Here is a 23413-nt window from a genome sequence, read left to right as displayed (position 1 = left end):
ATCATTCCAGCAAAAATATATATCTATTAAAAATGGACTTGAGAGCTGGGGTCGTGGCTCAGCGGTTCAGCAGTACAGCACTTGCCTAGCATGTGTGAGGCCCTGGGTTCAATTCTTAGCACCACATAAAAATAAATAAATAAAGGTATAAAAAAAATGGACTTGAGCTGGACTTGATGGTGTACACCTGTAATCCTAGCAGCTCAGGAGGCTGAAGCAGAAAGACTGAAAGTTTGAGGCCAGTCTCAGCAACTTAGTGAGACCATGTTTCAAAAATAAAAAAGGGTTGGGGATATAGCTCAGTGGTTGAGTGCCCACAGTACCACACATACTTGACTTGAACAACAACAAAAAATCATAGTAACATATTGTTTTACAATTTATTAGCATAATTTGAAAATCTTTCCATGTCACTCCATCTAGATCTACCTTGTTTTTAGCAATTGCTTAGTATTGTATCTATGTGCTATGATGTCTACTAATCCTGTATCAACATTCATTGGCCTTGGTTTCTTTCCAGATTCTTGTTATGAAAGTGTTGCAGTAACATCCCTATCCATCTTGGCACATCTGCAGTCATACTTGTAGAATTCATTCCTTTGTAGGTTAAAGGGGCATGGGTGTTTAAATTTAAAAAAAAAAAAAAAACGTTTCTAGTTGTAGATAGACAGAATGCCTTTATTTTATTTATTTTTTTGTGGTGCTCATGATCGAACCCAGTGCCTCACATGTGCTAGGCAAGCACTCTACCACTGAGCCCAATCCCAGTGTTTCTTTTCTTTTCTTTTTGGAAGAGGGGTACCAGGGATTGAACTCAGGGGCACTCAACCACTGAGCCACATTCCCAGCTCTATTTTGTGTTTTATTTAGAGACAAGGTCTCACTGAGTTTCTTAGCACCTCAGTTTTACTGAGGCCGTCTTTGAACTCATGATCCTCCTGTCTCAGCCTCCCAAGCACTGACATTACAGGCATGCACCACCGCACCCGGCTAAATTTTTGATAGATATTATCAAGTTGATGTTTGAGTGCTTGTACTAGTTTATTCTTCTGGAGTATGTTTTTTACACCAACTTCTTATTTGGAAAAATATTAAACGTACTTTAAAGTCTAAATACTAATATAATAAATACTCAGAATCCTTTGTCTTGTCCAGTTATTGTATTATCAGCTGAATTATTTTGCTCAGACTGCCATACAAAATATCACAGACTGGGTGGCTTAAACAATAGACTTTTATTTTCTCACAAGTCTGGAGACTGGAATGTGAAGGTGATAATCAGCCAGTTTGCTTTCTGCTGAGGCCTCTCTCCCTGGCTTGCAGATGGCCACCTTCTTACTATATCCTCACGTGTCTTTTCTTGACATCTGTGTCCTGATCTCCTGTTAAAAGGACACCTGTTGTTATTGAGTTAGGGCCCTCCCATATGACTTCATTTAACCTTAATTACCTCTTTAGAGACCCCCATCTCCGAGTACAGTCACATTCTGACATACTAGAGATTGTAGGACTTCAGCATATGATTTAGTCAGGCTTCAGCCCATAAGACCATATTTGTTCATCTTTCTCTTAGTATATGTATTGTATCTGATTGCTATAGTATATTATAAAATACATTTATATTTATGGCTTATAATTATCATGTATCATATTTTGTATATATAATGTATATAATCATATCTACTGTGTAATTTCTTCCCTAAACCACTAGTAAGTAAATTGCAGCCATTCTGATACTTCAGCTTGTATCTCATGGAAATGAATAGCTGGGATTACTCCTGCCTTTGAGAGTCATTCAGGCCAGTAGAATCAGTTGGCCTCATCTCCAGATTCTTTGGCTTTGTTGAGGTTTTGAATCTGTGATGTGTCAAGGAGATGACAGACCTCCTTGCAATTCCACCTGCTTTTTTGGTCTCTATATCAACATTCTCTAAACACCAGACTTGTTATTTTAATTCTCTGTACAGGCAGTCCTTGCTTTGCCAAATGTGAACTGCTTGTGTTTATTCAGAAAGTGGGGTTTATTGATTTGAGGGCTGTTCATCACCCTCCGCCTCCCATGGCCTCATTGGCAGCTCAGGACTCCACCAGAAGTTGATTCTTGCCTGCTACCAGTTGTAATGAGGCCTCTTCTGCGGGCTTACATCAGTGTCTCTTTCTTTCTTGGTACTTTTGTGTGGGAAAACATCACCAGGCGGCACTTTCTGTGTGTGTTTTGGTAGATAGAATCAATGTGGAAACACTTGCCAAGAGCTTCAGTGGGGGACATGTGGACTTAAAACTATTTCCTCTGGTTCAGATGGTTGTGTTGGCAGGCAACCCAGGGCCCGGGGGCAATTCTTCTGAGTCCTTTGCCAGCCGAGGCTGAGCAGGTTGGTGCTGAATGAGAATTCTACCTTCCTGACTCTCCTCTGCTGGAGTACCACTGCCTCCTGCTGTGAACACAACCAGCATCCTTGCTCTGTCCCTTCCACCCCAGGAAACCCATCTTCTGTAGTTAGCAGAGCCACTTTCCTAAAACACAATTCCAGCATGTCTTTGAGTCTGCTTAGAACTCTTCCTTGGCTATTCCTTTCCTAGAGGATTTATTCCAGACCCCTTGGCCCTTCTCTCACATGGCTCCTGCTCAGTGTGTTCCCCTCCAGTCTGCTAATTTCCCGGCAGTATCAGTTATGCTGAATTGAAGCCAAGTTCAAGTATGCCAAACATACTCTGTCGTGCTCTGCCCTGTACCTGTGAGCTCATGGTGTTGCCTGTCCAGAATAGATCTTCTCTCCCTCCCTGGTAGCAAAACCTTACTTGGCTTCAGGACCTGGCTTGACTGTCTCCATTGGTGTGGCCTGTCCCAATGCCCATTCCTGTAGGCAGGCAGGGTTGGTTGTCCTTCAGCCTCAGACTCACCTCTTCTCTATCACTGGTTATGTGTCTGTCTTTCCTGGTTGCTAGTCAGCTGACTTTACATTTGCTTTCTCAATTCCTTGTTTGAAGTAGGCACTTGGTAAACATCTGGGTGAATTTATCCTTAGATCATTTCCCAAAGTTAGAAGCAATTAATTTCTACTTCATTGTTTCCAGTAATTGTCTGAGTGAGACTTGTCAGAAAGAAGTAAATACAGTTTTGTACTTGCACTAAGAAGTCATTCTCGTTAGTATTCAGTTCTGAAGGGTCCTATGCTGGTCGTCAGCAATGCAAGGCCTCCGTGACTTTCACTGGTTTATTGTATATTGTCACATGTTAAAAGAGAAAGTGCTGAACTTAATAAACAATGAGCAGATTGATAACCCAACCTGTAGGTGCATTTTGTTTTGTGTTATTGCTTTGGAAAGCTACTGATGTCTTTCTTTTCTTCCAGTCAAACGCTTCAGAGAACCAAAACATGAGAGACGTCCATGGAGAATATGGTATGTATTGAAGCACTAGCTCATTCCTAAAATATTTTTGAGTGTGTTGGATTTTGGGAGACAGGGTTGAGTCTGGTAGGGGATGAAATATGAGAAATTATACATAATAGTATCTGGACTTCCTCAGTTGAGTTATCATTGGGAACAGTGTGTGATATGAAAGCAGTCCTATTTTTCCACATGACTTTTGATCCCTACCTTTGTTTTATGATCACGCTGCTTCCAATGTTGGAAGATGAAAAATAATAACAGATGCATCAGTCTCTTCTCCAGATATCTTTGTCTCTGTCTACCTCTAGTTAGATAATGTTCAGAGTCTTGGATTCTACAGTCCATATGTTTAAGCAAAAAAATAATCAAAATTTGGAGATTAGCTCTAACTACTCTCTTCAAAACTGGTCTTCCTTGGTCCTAGAATAAAGAAAAACTATTTCTCTACTCATAGTACTTTTAAAGCACAAAGAGTGTGTGGGGGGGGGTTCCCTAACACCAATCTATTTTCTAATTATCTAATACCAGCTGGGTGTGCAATAATAATTCTATTCTGACACACCTGGAGTTCGCACAGAGCCCACTGATTGAGGGCTTAGTCCCACATGACGGCTACCCCATTCCAGTGCCAATCAGGAGTGTGCATTCCCTTAAGAACTGACTAACTTCTGACTAACTTGACTTTGAAGTTGGGGTTCCCCCAACCCCCTGTCAGTTTCAGTAATTTGCTAGAGCATCTCACAAAACTCAGGGAAACATTATTTACATTGACTGATTTATTATAAAGGATACAGATGAATGATTAGTTGAAGAGATATAGAGGGTAAGGTCTGGAAGTTTCCTGGACACAGGAGCTTCGGTCCCTTGGATTGCTGAGTGTGTATTTGTTCACTAGCCCTAAAGCACTCAGACCTCATAGTTTAACTGTTTATACACAGACTTCACCATGTAAGCATGATTAATTATTAACTCAATCTCTAGCCCCTCTCCTCTCCCTGAAAATTGGGGTTGGGCCTCAAAGTTCTAAGCTTCTCATCATGACTTGGTCTTTCTCATGACCTTCCCCATTCTGAAGCCATCCAGGAGCCACAAAAAGTCACCTGCTTAGAACAAAAGATGCTTCCATCATCCAGGAAATTCCAAAGGATTAGGAACTACATGACACGAACCAAATATTAGGATAAAAAATATTCCTAGCATCCCTGTCACTCAGTGTTAAGGAGCTATGTCAGGAACCAGGGGCAAAGACCAGTGTACTCCTTGTATATATATCCTAAAAATATTTATTTCATGTGGAATGAACCCACTGTAGCAGTATTTTATTTACAGTATGTAGTAAAGCTTCAGAAATAGATTCTAGGGACAAAACTCCAAGGCAATAAATCACTTGGAAGGAGACAGCCAGCTCTTTAAGACAGCAAGGTGTCCACAGGAAGCTGCCTTGAGCTGTCTTAGATTTGCTTTTGCCCTTACAAAACATCACTTTCTCTTCAAAGGAAACCTTGATGAGTCACTGAAATAAAGGCTTTTTACAAAATTTTAACCATGTACTCACTTGTTCTTATAGACATCACTGCTGAATGTTGATAATTCAAATTTTTTATACCCACCCACCATTGGTTCTCTCAAATCTGGGCTGGGGAGGGACCCAGCTCAGGGCTCTGTGTGTCCTGCTCTCTGTGTTGTTCTTTAGTGACTCTTCCCTGACACTGACCTTAGGAATGTTTTTCCAGCCTCCAGATAATTTCTGTGGTCCATTCATTTTCTCCAAATACCTTCCTGTCAGACTGGTCACAGGTGTTGTTTCTGTCTTGTGCAGGTTTTTAGATACTTCCAAACAAGCCATAGGGATGCTGTTCATCCACTTTGCAAATGTGTACCTGGCAGATCTCACTGAAGAGGACCCTTGCTCACTGTAAGTGACCCATGTTTGAGTGCAGGCATTGTCAGTCCTCCACTGAAAATGTGTGCTGGTCTTGCTTTCTGTGACCAGTCCTGCTCCTCCAGGGTGCAGAGGGGGTCACCATTTCTCCTCTACATTCCTCTGAGGGCCAATCCTGTGCATACCACCCATGAACTCACATACCCAGCCATCCATTGGTCATCAGGGCTTAGACAGTTGCCTGGTACACTGGCTTTCTTCTAATCAGTTCACAGTCCTCCTTTGGTTTTCTAGTGCCCTTCTGTCACCCAGCTTCCCAGCAACATGACCTGCAGGAATGTCTCTGTGCCAGAAAAGACAGAGAGGGGCTTCTCTGTGGTCTCAGACTGTTGACTATTATTGACCTCTTTGGTCTAAAGAACATGGGTTGTTCTGCCTTATCATTGGAAAAAAACCTTTCACACAGCCCCCAGGGCCATCTGTCTAAAACCTTAATTGGGCCCTGAAATGCTGACCTCCTTGCTGGTAGCACCTGAATGGTTCTCTTAGCAGATGGAGTAGGAAAGGAGGCTCACCTACTTCATCCCAGCCCCATCTCTTACCTTCTTTCATCCACAGAGCAGCTCTGCCATGTAGATACTGTGATTATCCCCACTTTCCAGTTGGGGAATTGAGACACAGAGAGATAATGGCACTTAAGTTCATGCAGTTCAGGAGTGATAGAGCTGGACTCAAATACATCCTGATTGGCTCCAGGGCCTGCATGACTCCCTGCTGTCTGCCCTTCTCCCTTACATTGAGCATAGTGTAGAACTTGACCTTTATTCCCAAGGACAGCACATAGTAGGCTCAAGAAGTATTTGGCGAGTGAATGAATGACCAGAAGGCATGTGTGTGTATCAGTTATCCTTGTTGTTTTCAGGCTGGGTCTCAAATGTAAGGACTTAGGTGTGAGAGGCACTCGACACCAATTAGATCCGAGAGCCTTATAGCCTCACACCAGAGGAAAAATTGCCTTAGCAGCCAGCACTGTTCTTTCTGTCTCTGATCTGAGAGTGACCCCTTGTGACTTTAAAGAGGAAGGACAGGCAGGAGAAAAACACCACCCCCTCCCTCTCTAGGCTTATTTTCTGGCCCCTGGGGATAGGACACAGCATGTTCTGTCTGGGATCAGAGTGCTCTGCAAGCGCAAGCTGGGGTTGGAATGAAGGACCAGGAATCCTCATCAAGTGCCTCAAGCTGTGGCCGCTCAAAACACTGCAGCTAGGTTTCACAGTGTCCTGGGTTTATCTGCAGAGTTGTCAAAGCCATGCGGTATCACAGTGGGTCAGTACCTAATCCAGTGACCTTGTCTTCCACATAGTTTGCAACAGAGACCTGGGGCCTGTGGTCAGCAGGGCTCAACTGCATCTGGGTTTAGGGCCCTCGGGGGAGGGCAGGTGGGTCTTACCTTGGAGAGGGGAAAGGGTTTTGTGTCAGCTCAGTGGAAACAGATCTTAGCAGAACATGTGGTCACTGTGGGCATGCCTTTTGGTCCCGCCTTCTCCCTCCAGTCCTTTGGCCTTGTCCCAGGGGGTAAAACTCTCTCTAAAGCGTAAAAGTATTGTGTGTACATGTCTATACACAATGAGCAAGGGCCACATGATCCTGCCCTCTTTGCCTAAAAAACCCTGGAGACATTTTCTAGAACTGCCTTGAGGCAGCAGCACTGTCACAAGACCTTATGTTGGCTGGACCGGGGAGTTATCAGAATAATCAGAAGGACATTTTTTTTTTTTTTTCTGTCTTCTGCTCAATCTTGGCCTGACAGGAACACTTTTTAAGCATTTCATCCCTCTCTTTTCCCTCCCTCAAGTTGTTGACTTTAGTAACTTGTCAAGGACCTGGAAGTGAGAGCTGCACGCAACCTTTGCAGCCTCTCACATGGGCACATTCAAGGCTACCAGCCCCTCCAAGAACAAGATCAGAAAAAAACACTGGGTCACTCAGCTTCTCAGGCTGTACCTCCATCAGCCTTGACTGCTAACTCTGGGAAACTCTGTACCTAGGGCCTAGCTCAGTGGCTTCTGATTGTGATTATGTGCCCTCTCCTCATAGGTACCTCATCAACTTCCTCCTGGATGCCACTGTGGGCATGCTGCTCATCTATGTGGGAGTGCGCGCTGTCAGTGTCTTGGTAGAGTGGCAGCAGTGGGAATCCCTGCGTTTTGGTGAATATGGTAATATGCCATGAACACTGGCTGGTGTGTGGTGGGAGCTGCTTGCCTACCAGTGAGGGATCCAGAGAAGATTTGGGAATGGATGGCCATCTGCTTTGTGTGGTGGAGGGGCTGGCTCTGGGGTTTAAGCATCATCCTCCTGGGTATGTGTGGGTGCCTACCTCACTGCTGAGGCTCTTGCCTTGGTGTCAGGAAAGGTGGCAGGAGGCAGGAGATACCCTAGATTCAGGGAGATCACTAATCTCTCCTACAAGTCCCTAAGACCACCTTATTTCTGCCAGACTTTTCATGGAGCTCACCCTGCCATGTTGGAGAAATGGGGTGGTCAGTAGGGAGGTGGAAGCCCTGCCCCTCTTTCTTCTGTACACCTGTGATTATCTGGTCACCAGGCCATCCCACATGTGATGGGAGGCCCTATGTGAATGGTGCTCACATAGCCAGGTCTAGAAGGTCCGTCCCCCTGAGGCCAAATTGCCTTGCTTTCCCTCAACTGCTTGAGCCCCACCTAGCATCGCATGTACCAGTCACCAGAGTCACAAGTCCATCTTTACCCAGAGACAGAGCTTAAAACAGGTAACTTATGTCAGACTCTGATGGATACAGCCTGAGTAGCAAGCTGCCTTCATGTAGCCCCATGAAAGGGAGTGTTAGGACAGGACTAAGTGGTAACATCAGCTCTTTTCCCACTGGCCTTTCTATCTAGGCAGGAGCTCCTCTTCTCAGTTGGAGCAGCAGCATTGGAACCTTTGCCATGAGAGGGCATAAGGAATGGAGGGACAGAGGGAGTGTGGATGGAATACTGGATCTGCAGTCTCCCACAGATTCCAAAAAACTAATGGCTCTGGGCCCAGGGGCCACTAACTTCTAGATGGCTAGAAATCTCTAAGGGATTGACGGTTTAAAAGGGCAGCTTATTCATGGAGCTGGCTGTGAATGCCTCAGGTATTTCTAGAAATCTTAAGTAATTGTTTATCCCCATGAAGGGGAGATGAGCTCAGGGGAGGGCTTTTCTTAGCCCCAACACTTGATGCCTGATGAGTCACTGACTTAAGATAGTATCCAGCACACAGCGTGTACCTCCTGGGGCTCCAGGAAAGGTTTCTGAGACTCCCCAAGTCATGGATTCCTCAATTTGCAGGCCAGAAATGGACCACGGTACATGTGGACTACTGTGGCATTATTATCCCTGTTTATAGATAAGGTGCCTAGAGGAGTCAAGTGGCGCACAAAGCATCCCTGGCTAGTACATGTTGGGGGCCTTTTGCCCTCAGCAAGATACACCAACCCTCCAGCCACCTCCACGATCAGTACTCATAACTACTTCCTTGCTGTTGAGATCCCTTCCAAAAGGCTCTCAACTAGCTGACCAGAGCTAAGGTGGATCCCCTCAATCAGCTGTGTGACCTGGGAGTGCAAGTCAGGTCTAATACAGCAGGCATTAGGAGGCCCTCATTCCCTGACAGAAGGAAGAGTCAGTGGAAAAGGAAGAGGGTAATAGCTGTGTCTACACCTCCTTCTCATGCTGGTTGACCTCCCTGGGCCCCTTGCCTGGCCTTAGCCAGTGCCCTTGAGAATCGGGAGTTTCTCCAGATATCTCCAGGTATCTCCAGAGAAAGCTGCCCTTTATTAGGACCACTGAGGGCCGCCCTTCCCAGATTGTTGTTACCCATTGTTTTCTAGTTGTCAAATTTTATTGTTTTCTATTGCTGTTATAACAAATTAACATAGACTTTAGTGACTTCAAACAACACAAATTGATTACCTTATAGTTTTTTCCTTCAGAAATCCAATATGATTTTCTTGAACTAAAATCAGTGTGTCAGTAGGGCCAGATACTTCTGGAAGTGGTAGGGGAGATTGCTCTGCTGCCCTTTGTGGCCTCCAGAGGCTGTCTACATTCCATGGCTTGTGCCTTTCCTCCTGTTTTCAACGTCAGGTTTGTCTTACATCACACTACTCTGACTTTGCTCTGACCTTCTACTGCCATCTTCTATTTGAAAGTCCCCTTTGATTACATTGTGCACTTTGTTGTATACCTGAACACTATGAATACTCTCCCTATATTTAAAAACTATTTTTTAGGGCTGGGGTTGTGGCTCAGCAGTAGAGCACTCACCTCTCACATGCAAGGCCCTGGGTTTGATCCTCAGCACCATATAAAAATAAATGAATAAAATAAAGACATTGTGTCCAACTAAAAAATAAATATTAAAAAAAAAACTATTTTTTAAATCTTTGTTTGTTTTTGTGGTAACTACAGATTCAACCCAGATTCTTACACATGCAAGGCAAGTGCTCTACCACTGAGTTACACCTCCTGCCTTCTTCCTATCTGAAATACAGCTGATAAGCAGCCTTAATTCCATTGACATCCATCATCCCCTACCCTTGCTAGGTAACATGACATATTCACAGGTTCCAGGGATTAGGATGTAAACATCTATGTGGACCATTATTCTGCCTATTATGCATGTAAGCCTGCCCATCCATTTGAGGTAGTAGCTCCATGAGAGCTCCACAGCTCTCTTCTCAGGTATTAAAGAAAAGGAGCTTGTTTTCTAGGTAGCTTTCTTGGTTCCTAGAAGAGAAGATCACTGGACTTGAGAAGTAAGCCACACTTACATGTCTGGGAACGAGCAGATTTGGGTAATACATGTTGTTTGCAATCTGATGACCAGACTGCTCTCTCCCTGAAAATGAGGTCCACAGTGCATGTGGGCTTTGCTGCCCACCCCATTCTTTCCGGAAGCCTCCTTTTGCTTCCTATTCCTGTAACTTATTCTGAGGAAATAATTAATTGAAACCAAAACCTGTATACATGAGGTTCTATAGTACAGTACACATTGGCCACACCTATCATGTTGTCCTTTAAAGACAGGACTCTGAGGAGCGTTTCAGAGACTCAAGGGAAACAGAAATGAACAAACAAACAGGTGCGTGTGCACTCATCCGAGCTATGGTTTCATGTGATCCAGCACACAGGAGGCAGTATGTCAACGCAGGATCATGGGCACTTTTTTCTCTTTTCACTGTGGTTTGGAACTTTCTTATTTTAGCAGTGAGATTGAAACAAAAGGCAGCAGCAGCTCAGGTGTGCAGCAGAAACTCAGAAAGGAGGCAGATGGAAAAAAAAGCATTTCCTCTTTTGTCAGTCATTCACAGCTTAATAGCAAATAGAGTGAGCACACTCAAAGCAAGTGGGTATCCTTTTGACACAGTATGTAAATAGTGCCACTTGCTCCGCTGACTTTCAGACACACCAGTCTCAATTCAGAGACATTTCCCAATGGTACATGCTGTCTCCATATCCCTAGTCTTTCTTATTGAAGCTAATATTTTCATCTGCTCTTTTAAAGAACTTTTCTCAAGAAGGTCAGGTGGTTTACTGGAAGCATTGCAAAACTCCATTTTCAGCCTGGGGAAGAGGCTCTAATGTCCTGCAGAAAAGGTGAAAACAGGCAGGAAGGACTCCAAAGAGGTGGCTGATGAGTTTCTACAGGCTTTCTGCCACCCTTCTCTGTTGTTTTCCAGAAAAGGGAACAGACTGGTATTCTGTCCATTACAGCTATATAAAGGCATTCTCTTGCGCTTCCCCTGAGTACGGTTGGCATGCCTGGGCAAGACCGGGGGCCTGGGGCATTGATGCCTGGACAGGGATTGCCAGGGAAATAGTAGATTCAAATGAGAAGCTGGAAATTTCTCTTTGGGCCAAATTCTCTTCTCAAAGTCTAGATTTTGCCTCTCCTGAAATGTTACTCTCTTTCCTCCTGTTCTGGCCAGTGATATTTGGACAGAGCTTCCAGGGCAACCTGGTGGCCTTCCTCACACCCCACTGTCCCCAGGTCTCCACTTTGGGGAGACTCCTAGGGGCCCTTCCCTGGGATAATCATATCAGAAGATCATTTCCTAGAAGGACTGTCAGGTCCTCCACCCTTCATCGAGTCCCTTTTGAAGCATTCTAGGGGCATTTCAGGGCCTGAGTGTCCCTCAGTGTGAACTGTTGGGCCCTTTAGTTTCTCAGTCATGGTGACGAATGGGATCAAAGATCAGCCCTCATCACAGTCTCTCAAACCTGAGCTCATTTCCTTGGCCTTGAAGGCTTCTCTCTTCTCTTGTCCTTAGCCAGAGTGTTTGGAAGTCACCCATTTGAGACAGTGGAATCTGAATTCCTCCCAGGTCAGATTTCTGCTGAGGCAGTGGAGATGGCCAGGAAGTGGGTGGGACAAGGCATAGGAGGTAAAAAGTAGTGGACAAACAAAGAGGTCAGTTGCTGCCTTTATGACGTCAGTCTGCTCGTGGGCAGAGGAAAAGGAAGGATAGAACTGGCCACTGGAAAAATCAACAATGGACAGTAATAGCAGTCTTGCTTCACATAGCTTCTGCTGCCAGCAGACAGAGAGCCAGCCTGTCTGAGCTCCAGCCGTGAGCACTCACTAACTTTAGGGCCTTTCAGTCCTATCTTAGAATCTTTTGAAAGGAATACCAATTTAGTATGTCCAAATTAGGAATTATCAGATTTTACTTAAAATATTGCATTTATCTGTTAGGAATAAGGTGATTTTTTAGGACCTTGGTGGGGGGCTCACTATAAATCTCTGGAACTAAGGTTTAGGGTGTGGCTGGGAATGTGAGGGCTCAGGAAGAGCTGTAGGGGAATTGGCTAGGGGGTTATCTCACTCGGATGCTGGGCCTGTGTGACTGAGCACCCACCTGTCCCTGCAGGAGACCCTCTGCAATGTGGGGCCTGGTTTGGGCAGTGTGCCCTTTACATCGTGATCATGATCTTTGAAAAGTCCGTCGTCTTCATCGTCCTTCTTATACTTCAGTGGAAAAAGGTTTGCCTCCCATCCCCACTCCAGCAGTCCTTGCTCAGTACTTCATCCCACTACCCACATGCTGCAGCCCTGTTAGAAAGCTAAATTTTTGTTTTAACTCCATGAGCAGATCCCAGATTTGGTCTGATATGGCAACTCTTCATAAGATTATTAAGTTGTCATTCTTTTATGTGGCATCTGTCCTCTCCATGGATATAGGGTCTACTCTAGATTAAGCCTGGGGATATAGTCTTCAGACCCTGCAACTCTAAGTGTCTCTGCGTTTCCAAATGTCATCCTCACACATCTGTCTTGGCTAGCCATTTGGCACCACAGACAGCTTTCATGACCTGTGTCTCCCATCCTGCCAATACCCTGGTGAGACCACGGGTTCCCCTGGCTCTGGCCTTTGGTGCTGCATAGATAAGCTGACCCCAGTGCTGCCCCCAGTGCTGTATAGATAAGTTCATCCCTATGCAAAACCACCTGAGTCTTCCAGAACAAGTGGCTCAGCTCTTGGCTGTAGCTGGGTCTTATTTTTAGGAAATAGGCCAGGGCATTTCAAAGCCGTTGTCTTGAGGGAGGTGGTTAGAGTACAAGATTTCTGCTAGAAGGAGGTTTGACACCTGGTTGCTCATGTCTCTAATGAGCATCTGCTGAATTTCAATTTCCTCCCTCCAGTTCTCAAGAGCCTGCATTCCCTGCTGGAGGCTTGGGGCCCTCTCCACTCTGTTTGGGCACTGCTTGGCTCTGGTTCAGTGGTTGTAAGCACACTGCACTTTGCAAGTTCACAACAAGGGGAGAGCTGTGAAAGCACTAATGCTCAATACAGGGTCCCTTATTTACAGTCAGATCTGGGGTTCTGCAGCCAAGGGAGTGAGGGCTGTCTTATCACTCTGGGGGAATGCCTAAGCTAAGCCCCCTAACAGGGGTTCCTGGGCCCTGTCCCTGTGGTCTCCCACCTCACTGCATCTGTTTCTCTTTACAGGTGGCCCTACTGAATCCCATTGAAAACCCAGACCTGAAACTGGCCATCGTCATGCTGATCGTCCCCTTCTTTGTCAATGTCAGTGCCATGTTGCATGTTTTACACTGCTTTGTGCCCTGCCTTCCAGGGTTCCTGTTCAGAGTCCTGAGTCTGATGGAAAACTCAGAGCCCTCAGATCTTTCTTTCTGTGTGACCAGTTGTCACATCCCCACTCCCCTCCCCAAGACCTGGAAATGGCAGGATTGCTTCTTCAAAAGGCAGGTCTCTGCTCCAGGGCCCCTGTCCAAGATGAAGGGTCCTAGGAAAGTTGTCCTTGCCCTCTCTGCTAGGGATCTACCATGGAGGCATCCCACCCCATGTGTGACACCAGCTTCTAGGTCAAGATCATTCAAGCTGGACTCAGTGGCACATAATTGTAATCTCAGCAACCTAGTGAGAGCCCGTCTCAAGGGTGAGGGGTTCTCAGGATGTGGCTCAGTGGTAGAACACTTGCCCAATACGTGTGATGCCTTAGGTTTGATCCCCAGCACCACTAAAAAATATATGTATATATCACTTCAAATGTGCCTCAATTGTTTATTCCTGAGGACAGTCCTCAGAAACTCACATGCACAGTGGTTAAAAGCCAGGAAATAGTGAGAGGAACAATAAAAGGACCTGGACACACAGATACACAGAATATGCTGTCACCACACAGGGGCTCTACAGGCCCAGAGCAGGTATCCAGGGACTTTGGTTCTGGGCCCAAGACAGGCTGCCAGTCCCAAGAGAAACCCCTTGGTGAGCAGGACAGGGATTTTCTTCCCTGTTCTCTGATGAGAAAACTGCAGAAAAGGAAATAAGGTCTGGGAATCTCTCTCAAAGCGTCTAGAAGATTGCAGGGGGGCTGGATTCTCTTTCCCTGTCTTTGGATTTTGTAACCTGGAATGGGCTGAGAAAGGGTGGAAATGGGGACTGCGATTGCTCTGCTTTCCTTGAAAGTGGCTTCTCCCAAAGTAACCTGCATTTCTCTTCCCACAGGCATTGATGTTTTGGGTAGTGGACAATTTCCTCATGAGAAAAGGAAAGACGAAAGCTAAACTAGAAGAGAGAGGAGCCAACCAGGACTCAAGGAATGGGAGTAAGGTCCGCTACCGAAGGGCGGCATCTCACGAGGAGTCGGAGTCTGAGGTAGGGGCCTCCCTGACCCTCTCTGAGTACCTGGTCATTATGCCACTGGCCTGCAGGTCTCTGGTCTAATGTTTGCATTTGGTCTTCTCTTGGGTACTGAGTCACAGCACCAACCAGAGGGAGGGAGAAGAAGCTGAGTGAAGAGCAGCCCAGGTCACACACCATTCCCATCTAGCCAGGCCCCAGGACTGCTGTCCCACATGCCTTCCTAGGGAGGAGGGTAGACTATGTGGTGGGGGTGGCTTACCACCAACAGTCTCCCTGTCAGTGGAGAAAGGCAAGGGAGGAACTGCCTAGTTCCAGGGAAGCTGGCAAGGACCCTCCTGGGCCTCATGGTTGACCTTCAGGCAGTAAGGTATTGAATCCCTGCCCACCACTGACAAGCAAGGAAGGCGTTGGCCAAGCCAGCTGGAAACTTCTAAAATACAGGAGTAGCCAGACCTCTCAGGCAACCCCATCTGCCCTTATTTCCTAGTCTCCAAAGTTCAAAGGTTTGAGCTTCAGGGAAGAGCAGTGGTCATGAACAGCAGCAGAGAGGCAATAACTTATGTCTGGCAGCCACTCAGGGGCTGTGCGCCACACATCTAAGGTGAAGCTGTCTCAGGAGAGGCCCTGGGAAACTTGCATGGCGTGCTAAGCACCGTGCCACCAGGAGAGCCACAGAAATGATCCAGACAGAGTAACACACAAATGGCTCATCCTGGCATTTGCAAAGCCTTCTGAAGCCCAGACAAACAAAACCCTGTGAGGACCCTGGGGCAGTAGGCAGGGAGTTCTGGAAGATGGATAGGGAGTAGGACAGAAAGTAAGCCCGTGCCTTCTCTGGGTACATATTCCTAGAATCTGGCACAGAGCTTGTCACATTGTAAGAGCTTGGTAAACATTTGAATGACAAACAGCATTATGGGCACCAGAACTCAAGGAATGGGAGCAAGGTCTGCTACCGAAGGGCGGCATCCCACGAGGAGTTGGAGTCTGAGGTAGGGGCCAGCATGGTGGGCCAGCATGTCTTATTGTGTAAGGGGGCCTCCCTGTCACTGTCTTCCACAGAAGCACAGATGCAATAGCTGGCGGGCATTCAGTCAAGTCATTTGGCATCTGGATAATAATGTGAAATTCACTGTGGCCAGAGCAGCATTTATTCCAGAGTGTACAATGGAATGTCAAGCAGTGTGAGGTACAGGCGAGATGTGAGCTAGATGAGCAGGTGCTTTGTGCTGCAGGCTGAGGACCTGGGACATGCTTGTATAAGCAGTAGGGAGCCAGTGAGGGTTTAATCAGGGGACCGAGATTGGAAGCAGAGAGCCCTCAAGGGTTCAGTCCAGGGGAGAATTGGTGAGACTACCCTGTCCCTGGAGTAGGAAGTCATGTTCCCCTGCAGCTTTTCAGTTTGCTTCTCCTGTATTTAAGGCAACGTCAAGGCCCTAGGACTCCGTGTGTCAAGGCTAAGCTTCTTATTGCCAGCATGACCCTGGGCTTCAGGTCTCTGCTGAAGTGTGGTTGGTTTGGGTGCAGCTGGAGTTAGATGGGGAAATGAGGAGCACTGGCATAGAGGCCGGGGGGGGGGGGGGGGGTCTGTGGACTCAGTGCTGGTTTCGGTGGGCCAGCATGTCTTATTGTGTAAGGGGGCCTCCCTGTCACCATCTTCCACAGAAGCACAAGACTTGAGGCCTCCTGGCAGGGCCTGGGGTCCAGGGAGGGCAAACGCAGAAGGGCTGCTGCCACGTCTCAGCCGTGCCTCTCCGCTGCCCAGATCCTGATCTCGGCCGATGATGAGATGGAGGAGTCCGACGTGGAGGAGGACCTCCGCAGACTGACCCCACTCAAGCCTATGAAGAAAAAGAAGCACCGCTTCGGGCTGCCTGTATGACACATTCCATGCTGGGGGTGACAAGTTTGGGGCCAGCCAGCTGCTGGGTCAGCAGGTGGTCACCCCGCAGCATCATCCCTTCCCTCCTCTCTCTGCCCCTCCTCTTCTACCTCCACTCCTCTCGCTGTCTCTGCCCACTCTCTGCCCACCCCCAGACTACTGTGACTTAAAAAGAGGGAACAGGAACCAGCACCCAAGTGGGCCGTGGGCAGCTGGAGGTCCCCGCTCAGTTGCACTACAAACACTGACCAAATATGCAAGCAAAGAGCTTTGTTTGTTTGTTGTTGTCTTGCACAGTGTTGTGAGGGACCCCGAAGCCCCTGTCCTGTGTCTGACCAGGTGGTGAGGTACAGGAAAAAACAGGCCCGCACAGACCGCGGGTGGGTCTCTCCCCAAGGCTGCAGGCAGCGAGGACACATGACGTGCTTGGGGCTAAAGTCACTCACTGACCAAGTTGGAACCGGAATGCTTTCTTACTCAAAATGGCTTTTGTAACTCTTGATTTCTAAAGCCGGTTTTATGAGCTATGACAGTGTTAACTGTTTTTTGAGTATGTGTTTATTTCCTACAAAGTACCTATGGGACTAATGGGCAAAACCTAGATTTTTAAGTCTTCCGTATGCTGTTTGACTTTTATATTTTTAAGTTATATTTTCATACTATTGTATTTAAAAACTCTTTTTAATCCCCAAAGAAATGGATTTGTTTGCCTTTCATGGGGTATGAGCTGTGGGAGGAAGAAGTCAAGAGTTTTTCTACTTGGGATATTGTTAAGTAATGTCCTACGATAAGATGAGGCAAGTGACCCCAGTGGGCAAGGTGGACGGCCTTTGCCTGGAATCAGAACCCGTGGTTGTGGAAGGTCAGGTCTGTGCATGAGGCAGCTGGTCTGAAGGTGGATCTGCGTGCCCCAGAGTGTGTGGAACAGGAGGGGATCTGCCAGGACCCCAGTCACTTCTGCTGGCAGGTTAGAGGTCTTGGTTTAACTGGTAAAGGAGCCTAAGAGTTAGGTTTTTGTGTCCAGAGGAATCAAGAGCATGGGCTGCTCGTGTTTGTTCCCTGCCTCTCCCCAGAGCTTCCAGATCTCAAGTGTAAAATAGTCCCAGCCTCTTAGCCTCTACTACAGCAGCCTGCAGAGTCAATCCTCTTCTGGTGCCTGTCACCTGCTGTTATCTGCTCATTTTACATGGAAGTCTGGAGAACATCCACATGGCCAGACGAGCCTGTTTTCAGTCCCCCCTTCCCCACTCTGCAGAGCATGGAGGCTGGGGTGGGCAGGTAGAGGTGAGACAACCTGCTCTAAATCCAGAGGCTGCAGCCCCTCCTCACATGGTAGCACCTGCTCTTCAGCCTGGCCACAGGCCCCTGTGGCTCAGAGAGTTTGCTGAATAGAGGTGGAGCTGGCTGAGCCCAGCACTTTCCTGCTGTGGAAGCAGCAGGGTGGAGTTGCCCAGTGGTTTGTCATGCCAAGAGGCAGCCACAGATCCTTAGGAACAGAAAACTATAATGAAACAAAAAACTATAAAACAAAAAACTATAAAAACGCTATAATGCGGGCTACAAGTGAGACAAGCGCAGAGGCCATTCCACTCAGAACCATCTTTTTAAACCTGTGTAAAAACATGTTCCTCTTCAGCATAATGGGTCTGAATATGTTTGTGGTATGTAAGCCAGACTGTTGAACCAGGCACCTGGAACTGTCGTCTGCTGCTGCTTGTGGTCCTGCCTGTCTTGGACATGGTGGAATAGCTTAGGGAGGCCCTCTCAGCCCCTCTTCCTCCAGGAATGCGGAATCACTGTGAGGAGCAGGGACTGTAGCTGTGCAGTAGGAGGTGACTCCACCAGTGTGGGGATCGCTGCCAGAGGAGGGGACAGGCTGGCAGTGAGCGAGATGGAGCCTGCGCAGGTCCCACAATGCTCCTGCTCTCATTCACTCTCTTTGGTTCCTCCCATTCCATAACTGTGGTCTTTCCCTACCACATCTCCACGTCTCCAGTGGGGGCTCTCTTGGGTTGCCCATCCCCAGACTACTGTGACTGGCAAGACCCAAGACTGGCATTTCTGGGGAGACTGTCACTCAGAGTTCAAGCTTCATGTTCAGTCTTGAGTTCCCAGTGTTTCCAAACCAGGTTCAGGGGTAGGGGACCACTGTCTGTAAAAGAAGGAAACTTGGGGTTGTATACACCTCAGAGGACCTCATATCCAGGCTTGTCCCAGCATCCACTGAACAGTGAGCTTGAGGGACAGAGGTAGCAAGTGAGTGCTGGTGGTGTCCTGTGTCCTGATTGTTGTTAATAAGGGCTTGAGTCTCTGAGCTGCAGCTGTGTAACTGGTTGACAAGGGTGGAGGTCGAACAGGGAGTCTGTCTGATCCCAGGGGCCTCTTGGTGTGTGGGCTTGGACGGTGTGGCATCATCACATGTTAGGCCTTCCCATCCTCCTGTGCCCTGGGAGAGCCTCCAGCTCTCTAGTCACTGGGGCTCTTACATGGCACACTCTCCCATGAAAGCAACACAGAGAGCTGTGGTCAGGACTTCCTCCTGAGCTGTCCTCCCTCCCTGGGTTGAGTTTCCTCACCACCTGCTCCGAGGTGCCTTACGAGGTGCAGCCCTTCACTGGCTAATGGCAGGCGTCACCGTGCTTGAGAAATGATGGGATACTGACGGAATATTGTATACGGTCAATCTGATTTGTCCAAATCTGAACCTTGGCCAAGCCACCCACAATGGAAGCTTGAAATCAAGGTCAGGAACAGGTTTCTTGTAACTATTGAAAATAAACCAATATGGCAGAACTGTGATCTGATTGGAAAAGGTGGTTGTTGCTGTTATTTCCTTTTGGCTGTTATTAGGACATTGACAATGGCAAGGGAGATGGTGATGAGATCCTGGGTGGCAATGGCTTCTCAGTCCGCATAGCCTGAAGATGTGCAAGGTGAGGGTCTGTGGCCCCTCAGCCCTTGAGCACTGTGGTGGCCTCCTGCCACAACTTTCACTTGTGCCCTCCCTGGTAACAGGGAGTCTTAGGTTAATGTCACCTCTCATGCCTCTTTCTTCAGGGAACATAAAAAGGCTCAAATGCAAGTCATAACTTCCCTTCAGCAGTGTACCAGGGTCCACATCTGAAGGCTGGCCCAGGACCCTGAGGGAGAAGGGCTTGCTCAGCCCTCCGGACTGCACTTCAGTGACCTTTTTGCAGCAAGTCAAGACAGGTTGCCCTGGGGGCTTTCTGCTGGCCAGACAGAGCAGCCACTTCATAGGGCACAAGGCTGACTCTTAGAAGTTCCACACCCTTCCAGCTAAGAGGCAGAGCTCTGTTTTACCTTGTAAGACATTGAAAGCCCCAAGGGGCAATGCTTCTGGTGAGAGACTTTTGGTCTGACTTGCTTCGAGCACCTTGAGCTCCTGGGCAGGTGGGTGGGCAGGTCAGTTGGTTCATTGATTGGTTTGGTTGTTTTCAATTTGATTTTTCTTTTCATGAAGTTTACTAGAAGTCAGACCTATGTAAGCAGAACCGAGGCCACTTCAGCCGCCATCCCAGCAAGGGTGTTTCGTCAGTGGTGTTACAAGTCACAGAAATACAGTTTCGAAATGAAAGGGAAGATGATGTACTTATATTGTAAAATGGTTTACAATAAAGTTTGACATAACAGTTTTTTAAAAAAGAAACCATCACTTTTGTGGTTGTTGGTTGTGTGTTTTTCTGGGGTTGAAATAGCTTAATGGAGTTTAAAACAATGTCCCCAGTGGGTTAGAAGGCTCCCCAGGAAGCTGCAGGAGAAGGAACATCACATCGCCCCATGCAGCAGCGAAGCCAGTCTGCCAAGGAAAGAAATCAAACGTGCTCTTGCCGTGTCTACTTCCTTGCTAATGAGAGACTAAGCCACTCTACCTCCAGAGGAATGAGCCATGCTGGGAGGTGGTGTGAGGAGGGAGCACCCCACATCCTATCCCAGAGGCCATGGGCTGGGCAGAGCCAGCTGTGAGGCAGTGCTGAAGCCCCGGCTGGCACCCTGGTGCTGGTGGAAGGGCCCTCACCAGGCCTGGCGTGCCCTGCACTGCCCCTGGGAGTCCTGGCATTCCCTGTCAGCACTCATCTCAGCCTGAGCCTGGCCATCCTCACATTGGCCTCCTGGGAACCGAAACTAGAGTGGGGATTGGGGTGGGGTTAAGGTATGATACCAGTGGAGTGGCATTTGGAATAACCAAATGTCAATGCCTGGTTGGGTTCCATCTGCTAGAGCCTTCAAGATAAAAATAATCTCCATTGCAAACAGGAAAGGAACTGGGGTGTGTCTGCTCTGGTGGGGATCGTCTCCACTCCCCACACCCACCCCAGGCTCAGAGCCCTGCCGTGTGGCCCTGGGGATCTTCCCCTACAAAGATGAGGGTGATGGAAACAGAGGAGAACCAAGTCACCTTGCAGGAGGTCCTTGAGCCTGTCCCCTGCACAGCTCAATACCTGGGGTGGGCTTCACTCCTTCTCAGGACTCTTGTAGCACTTAAGCTGTCCTGCTGGTCAGCCCCACCCCATCCCTATGACATATCCCAGACAGAGACTGTCCCTGGGACCCTCATGTCAAGCATTTTCTAGTCTTTCCTGGGCCCCCCTTCCCACTGCCTTGCTTCTTCCCTTTCAGTTTAGAAGGAGAGCCAGTCTCCAAGGTCATGTGCCGGAAATGGGCAGAGGACGATGCTATCCACAAAAATCTGGTGGAGCAGCCCCCCAGGGTCCCCTTGGCCTCAGTTTCCCCATCTGTGGGCCATCAGTGGCCCCTTGCTCTGAGTCTATCATGATGGCCCTGTGAGCTCACCCTAAGCAAATGCTTCCAAGCACCAGACACTGGAAACTTCTGCCCTGCTGCTGCTCGGGATAGAAAGTCACTTCCCACTAAAATCCACAGGAAGGAGCAGAAGAGAGAGAAAAACAAGCTCAGAGCATCCAACCCAGCTCAGGGCCCTCCCTCTCCTCACGGACAGCCCCCTACACTGGGATGGGCTATTGCAGACAGACAAGCCAAACTGTCACACACATTCCTAGACCCACATTCATAAACACAGCCAGTCGCCATTAGTGCCAGCACCTCCCACCTGCAAGTAGAGCAGCTGTTCCCAAGGGTGCAGGGTCTCCCCAGCTGTCTGCTTTCGCCAGGGCTGCTGTCCCCATCATGTCCGAGAATAAACTCTGAAGCTAGTGGCTGAGTGGACTTGAATCATCAGAGAGCCTGTCGGAGGTAGGGGAGTGACTTACAGGGACGAGCCAGCAGGCTATATAAGCTCCAGAGGGCCAGGCTCCACGCAGAGCTCTTGCCTCGCTGCTGTCTGCCAGAGGCACCTTCAGGGAGCCATCTCTTGCCCAGCACCCACCATGTCCCAGGTAGGAGGGCCCAGCATGGGCTGTGTTGGAACCAAAGGGAGTCAGGGTGGAGTCCTGGACACCTCATCTTTGGCAGCTGTCTTGAGCTAAGATCCAAGGATAAACAGGAGGCACTATAGCCCTGGGGAGGCCAGGCCTGGGGAGGACGTCCCAGCTCCTGGCTTTGTTTATTCTCTAGTTTGTTAGGAGGGGTGGTGGGAGATGGGTGTGTCCCTTTATAGACCTCTACATGTCCCTTTGTGTGTGTGTGAGGGAGCTGCCTATATAGCCCAGTGTGTACAGTTGTGTGTATGTTTGTAGCTGTAGCCGTGCAGTGTGTGTGTGTGTGTGTGTGTGTGTGTGTGTGTGTATACACACACACTGGAGTCTATGCCTAGGTGTTCAGCTCTGTGTCCCTGTATTTCCCAAGCGGGGTGTATTCTTTATAGGGGTGGTGTTGTCCTGGGAGCCTAGCCCGGGCTGAGGGAGGGAATCCCTGCACCTGCCCCCAGGGCTTAGAAAGGAACAAGGCCTCAGACTCACAGGCGCCTGGGGTTGTAAGCAAGCATTGACTCTGAATGTCCCAGCACTGGAAGGACACATAGTCTTAGCCTGCCAATGAGGGTTGTCCTTGTTGTCTGCTCCAAGGATGGGTGTCAACTTTGAACTGTCACTTTGTGGACATCTGGACTGTCTACCCATTCCCTTCCAAAGACATACTAAGTAAAAATACGGGTGCTTTTCTGGAGAGGGACAATCCCTAAGAGACCCCTTGCCATCCAATATCAGGTCTTGGAACTCAACAAATTTCCTGGGGCTGCTCAGCCTCAAAGCCAGTCCCTTTCTCCTGTGTCCTGTTCAGGAATAGGCAGACAGACCAGTATGAAGCTATGGTGGCCTCTGCCACCAGCAACTCCAAGTGTGTGAGGGAGAGCAGGTATGCAGGTCAGGCCAAGGGGGCTGGGAGACGCACGGGGCGGGGGTGTATCACTGTGACTTCTTGCAAGAGGAATGGGTCTTGAACCTGCTTGAGCTCAGTGAGCCAGGAAAGGGGTCTCTGCCTTGAGGCCTCAGAAAAAATTCAGCTCTGGGTTCTCCAAGGCTGGCGCTCCAGAAGCCCCCATCAAGAAGAAGCGTCCCCCTGTGAAGGAGGAAGATCTGAAGGGGGCCCGAGGGAACCTGGCCAAGAACCAGGCAATCAAGTCCAAGACCTACCAGGTCATGCGGGAGTGTGGTGAGTGTCCTCCAAGTGGGCTGCAATTTGATATGGGGTTGTGGTTGTTGTAGGGTGGGTATCAAGGGGTCTTTCCTGAGAATCCAGAGCTTCTGGGCTCAGAAGGGGCTGCTCTCAATACAAGGGGCCTTCCCTAGGAGGAAGCCAGGTCTGTTCCCTAACAGTACCTCCCTTACCTCCTTCCCACAGAGCAAGCTGGCTCAGTCGCCCCATCTGTGTTCAGCCGTGACCGCACAGGCACTGAGACTGTCTTTGAGAAGCCCAAAGCTGGACCTGCCAAGAGTGTCTTTGGCTGAGAAGTGCTCATCACGCCCCCTCCACCCAGAGCACCTGGACACAGGAGCCTTTCCCACGAACTTTTTTTATGCCAGAATATGTCTTTCTTCCCAGCTGTCTTTGGGACCGCCGCCCTTGCCCCACAGCCCTGACCCTTTGCACCAGAACCTTGGAAACACCAATAAAGAGTATGCCCAAGTGGCCTCAGCATTA

At 48.3% G+C, this 23413-nt stretch overlaps 1 protein-coding gene across 5 annotated transcripts in view; it reads left to right on the top strand.

The window, feature by feature from the left end:
* The window catches only part of LOC114102355 (store-operated calcium entry regulator STIMATE), a 56296-nt gene extending 32883 nt beyond the window's left edge, over positions 1-23413 (top strand). For 4 of the 5 annotated variants that reach the window (XM_027947809.2, XM_071618754.1, XM_027947810.2 and 1 more), the window contains 9 exons: positions 3354-3402; positions 5213-5308; positions 7373-7494; positions 12217-12329; positions 13297-13374; positions 14317-14466; positions 16220-16330; positions 22792-22924; positions 23114-23413. In XM_027947809.2, the coding sequence (XP_027803610.1) occupies positions 3354-3402; positions 5213-5308; positions 7373-7494; positions 12217-12329; positions 13297-13374; positions 14317-14466; positions 16220-16330; positions 22792-22924; positions 23114-23220 (959 nt within the window). In that variant the 3' untranslated portion in view covers positions 23221-23413. The other variant, XM_027947811.2, reaches the window with a different exon arrangement.

Source organism: Marmota flaviventris, chromosome 1 (genome assembly GCF_047511675.1).
Source record: "Marmota flaviventris isolate mMarFla1 chromosome 1, mMarFla1.hap1, whole genome shotgun sequence".
Lineage (NCBI taxonomy): Eukaryota > Metazoa > Chordata > Mammalia > Rodentia > Sciuridae > Marmota > Marmota flaviventris.
Note: the sequence above shows the minus strand (reverse complement) of the source record. Positions and strands in the feature narration are given on the sequence as shown.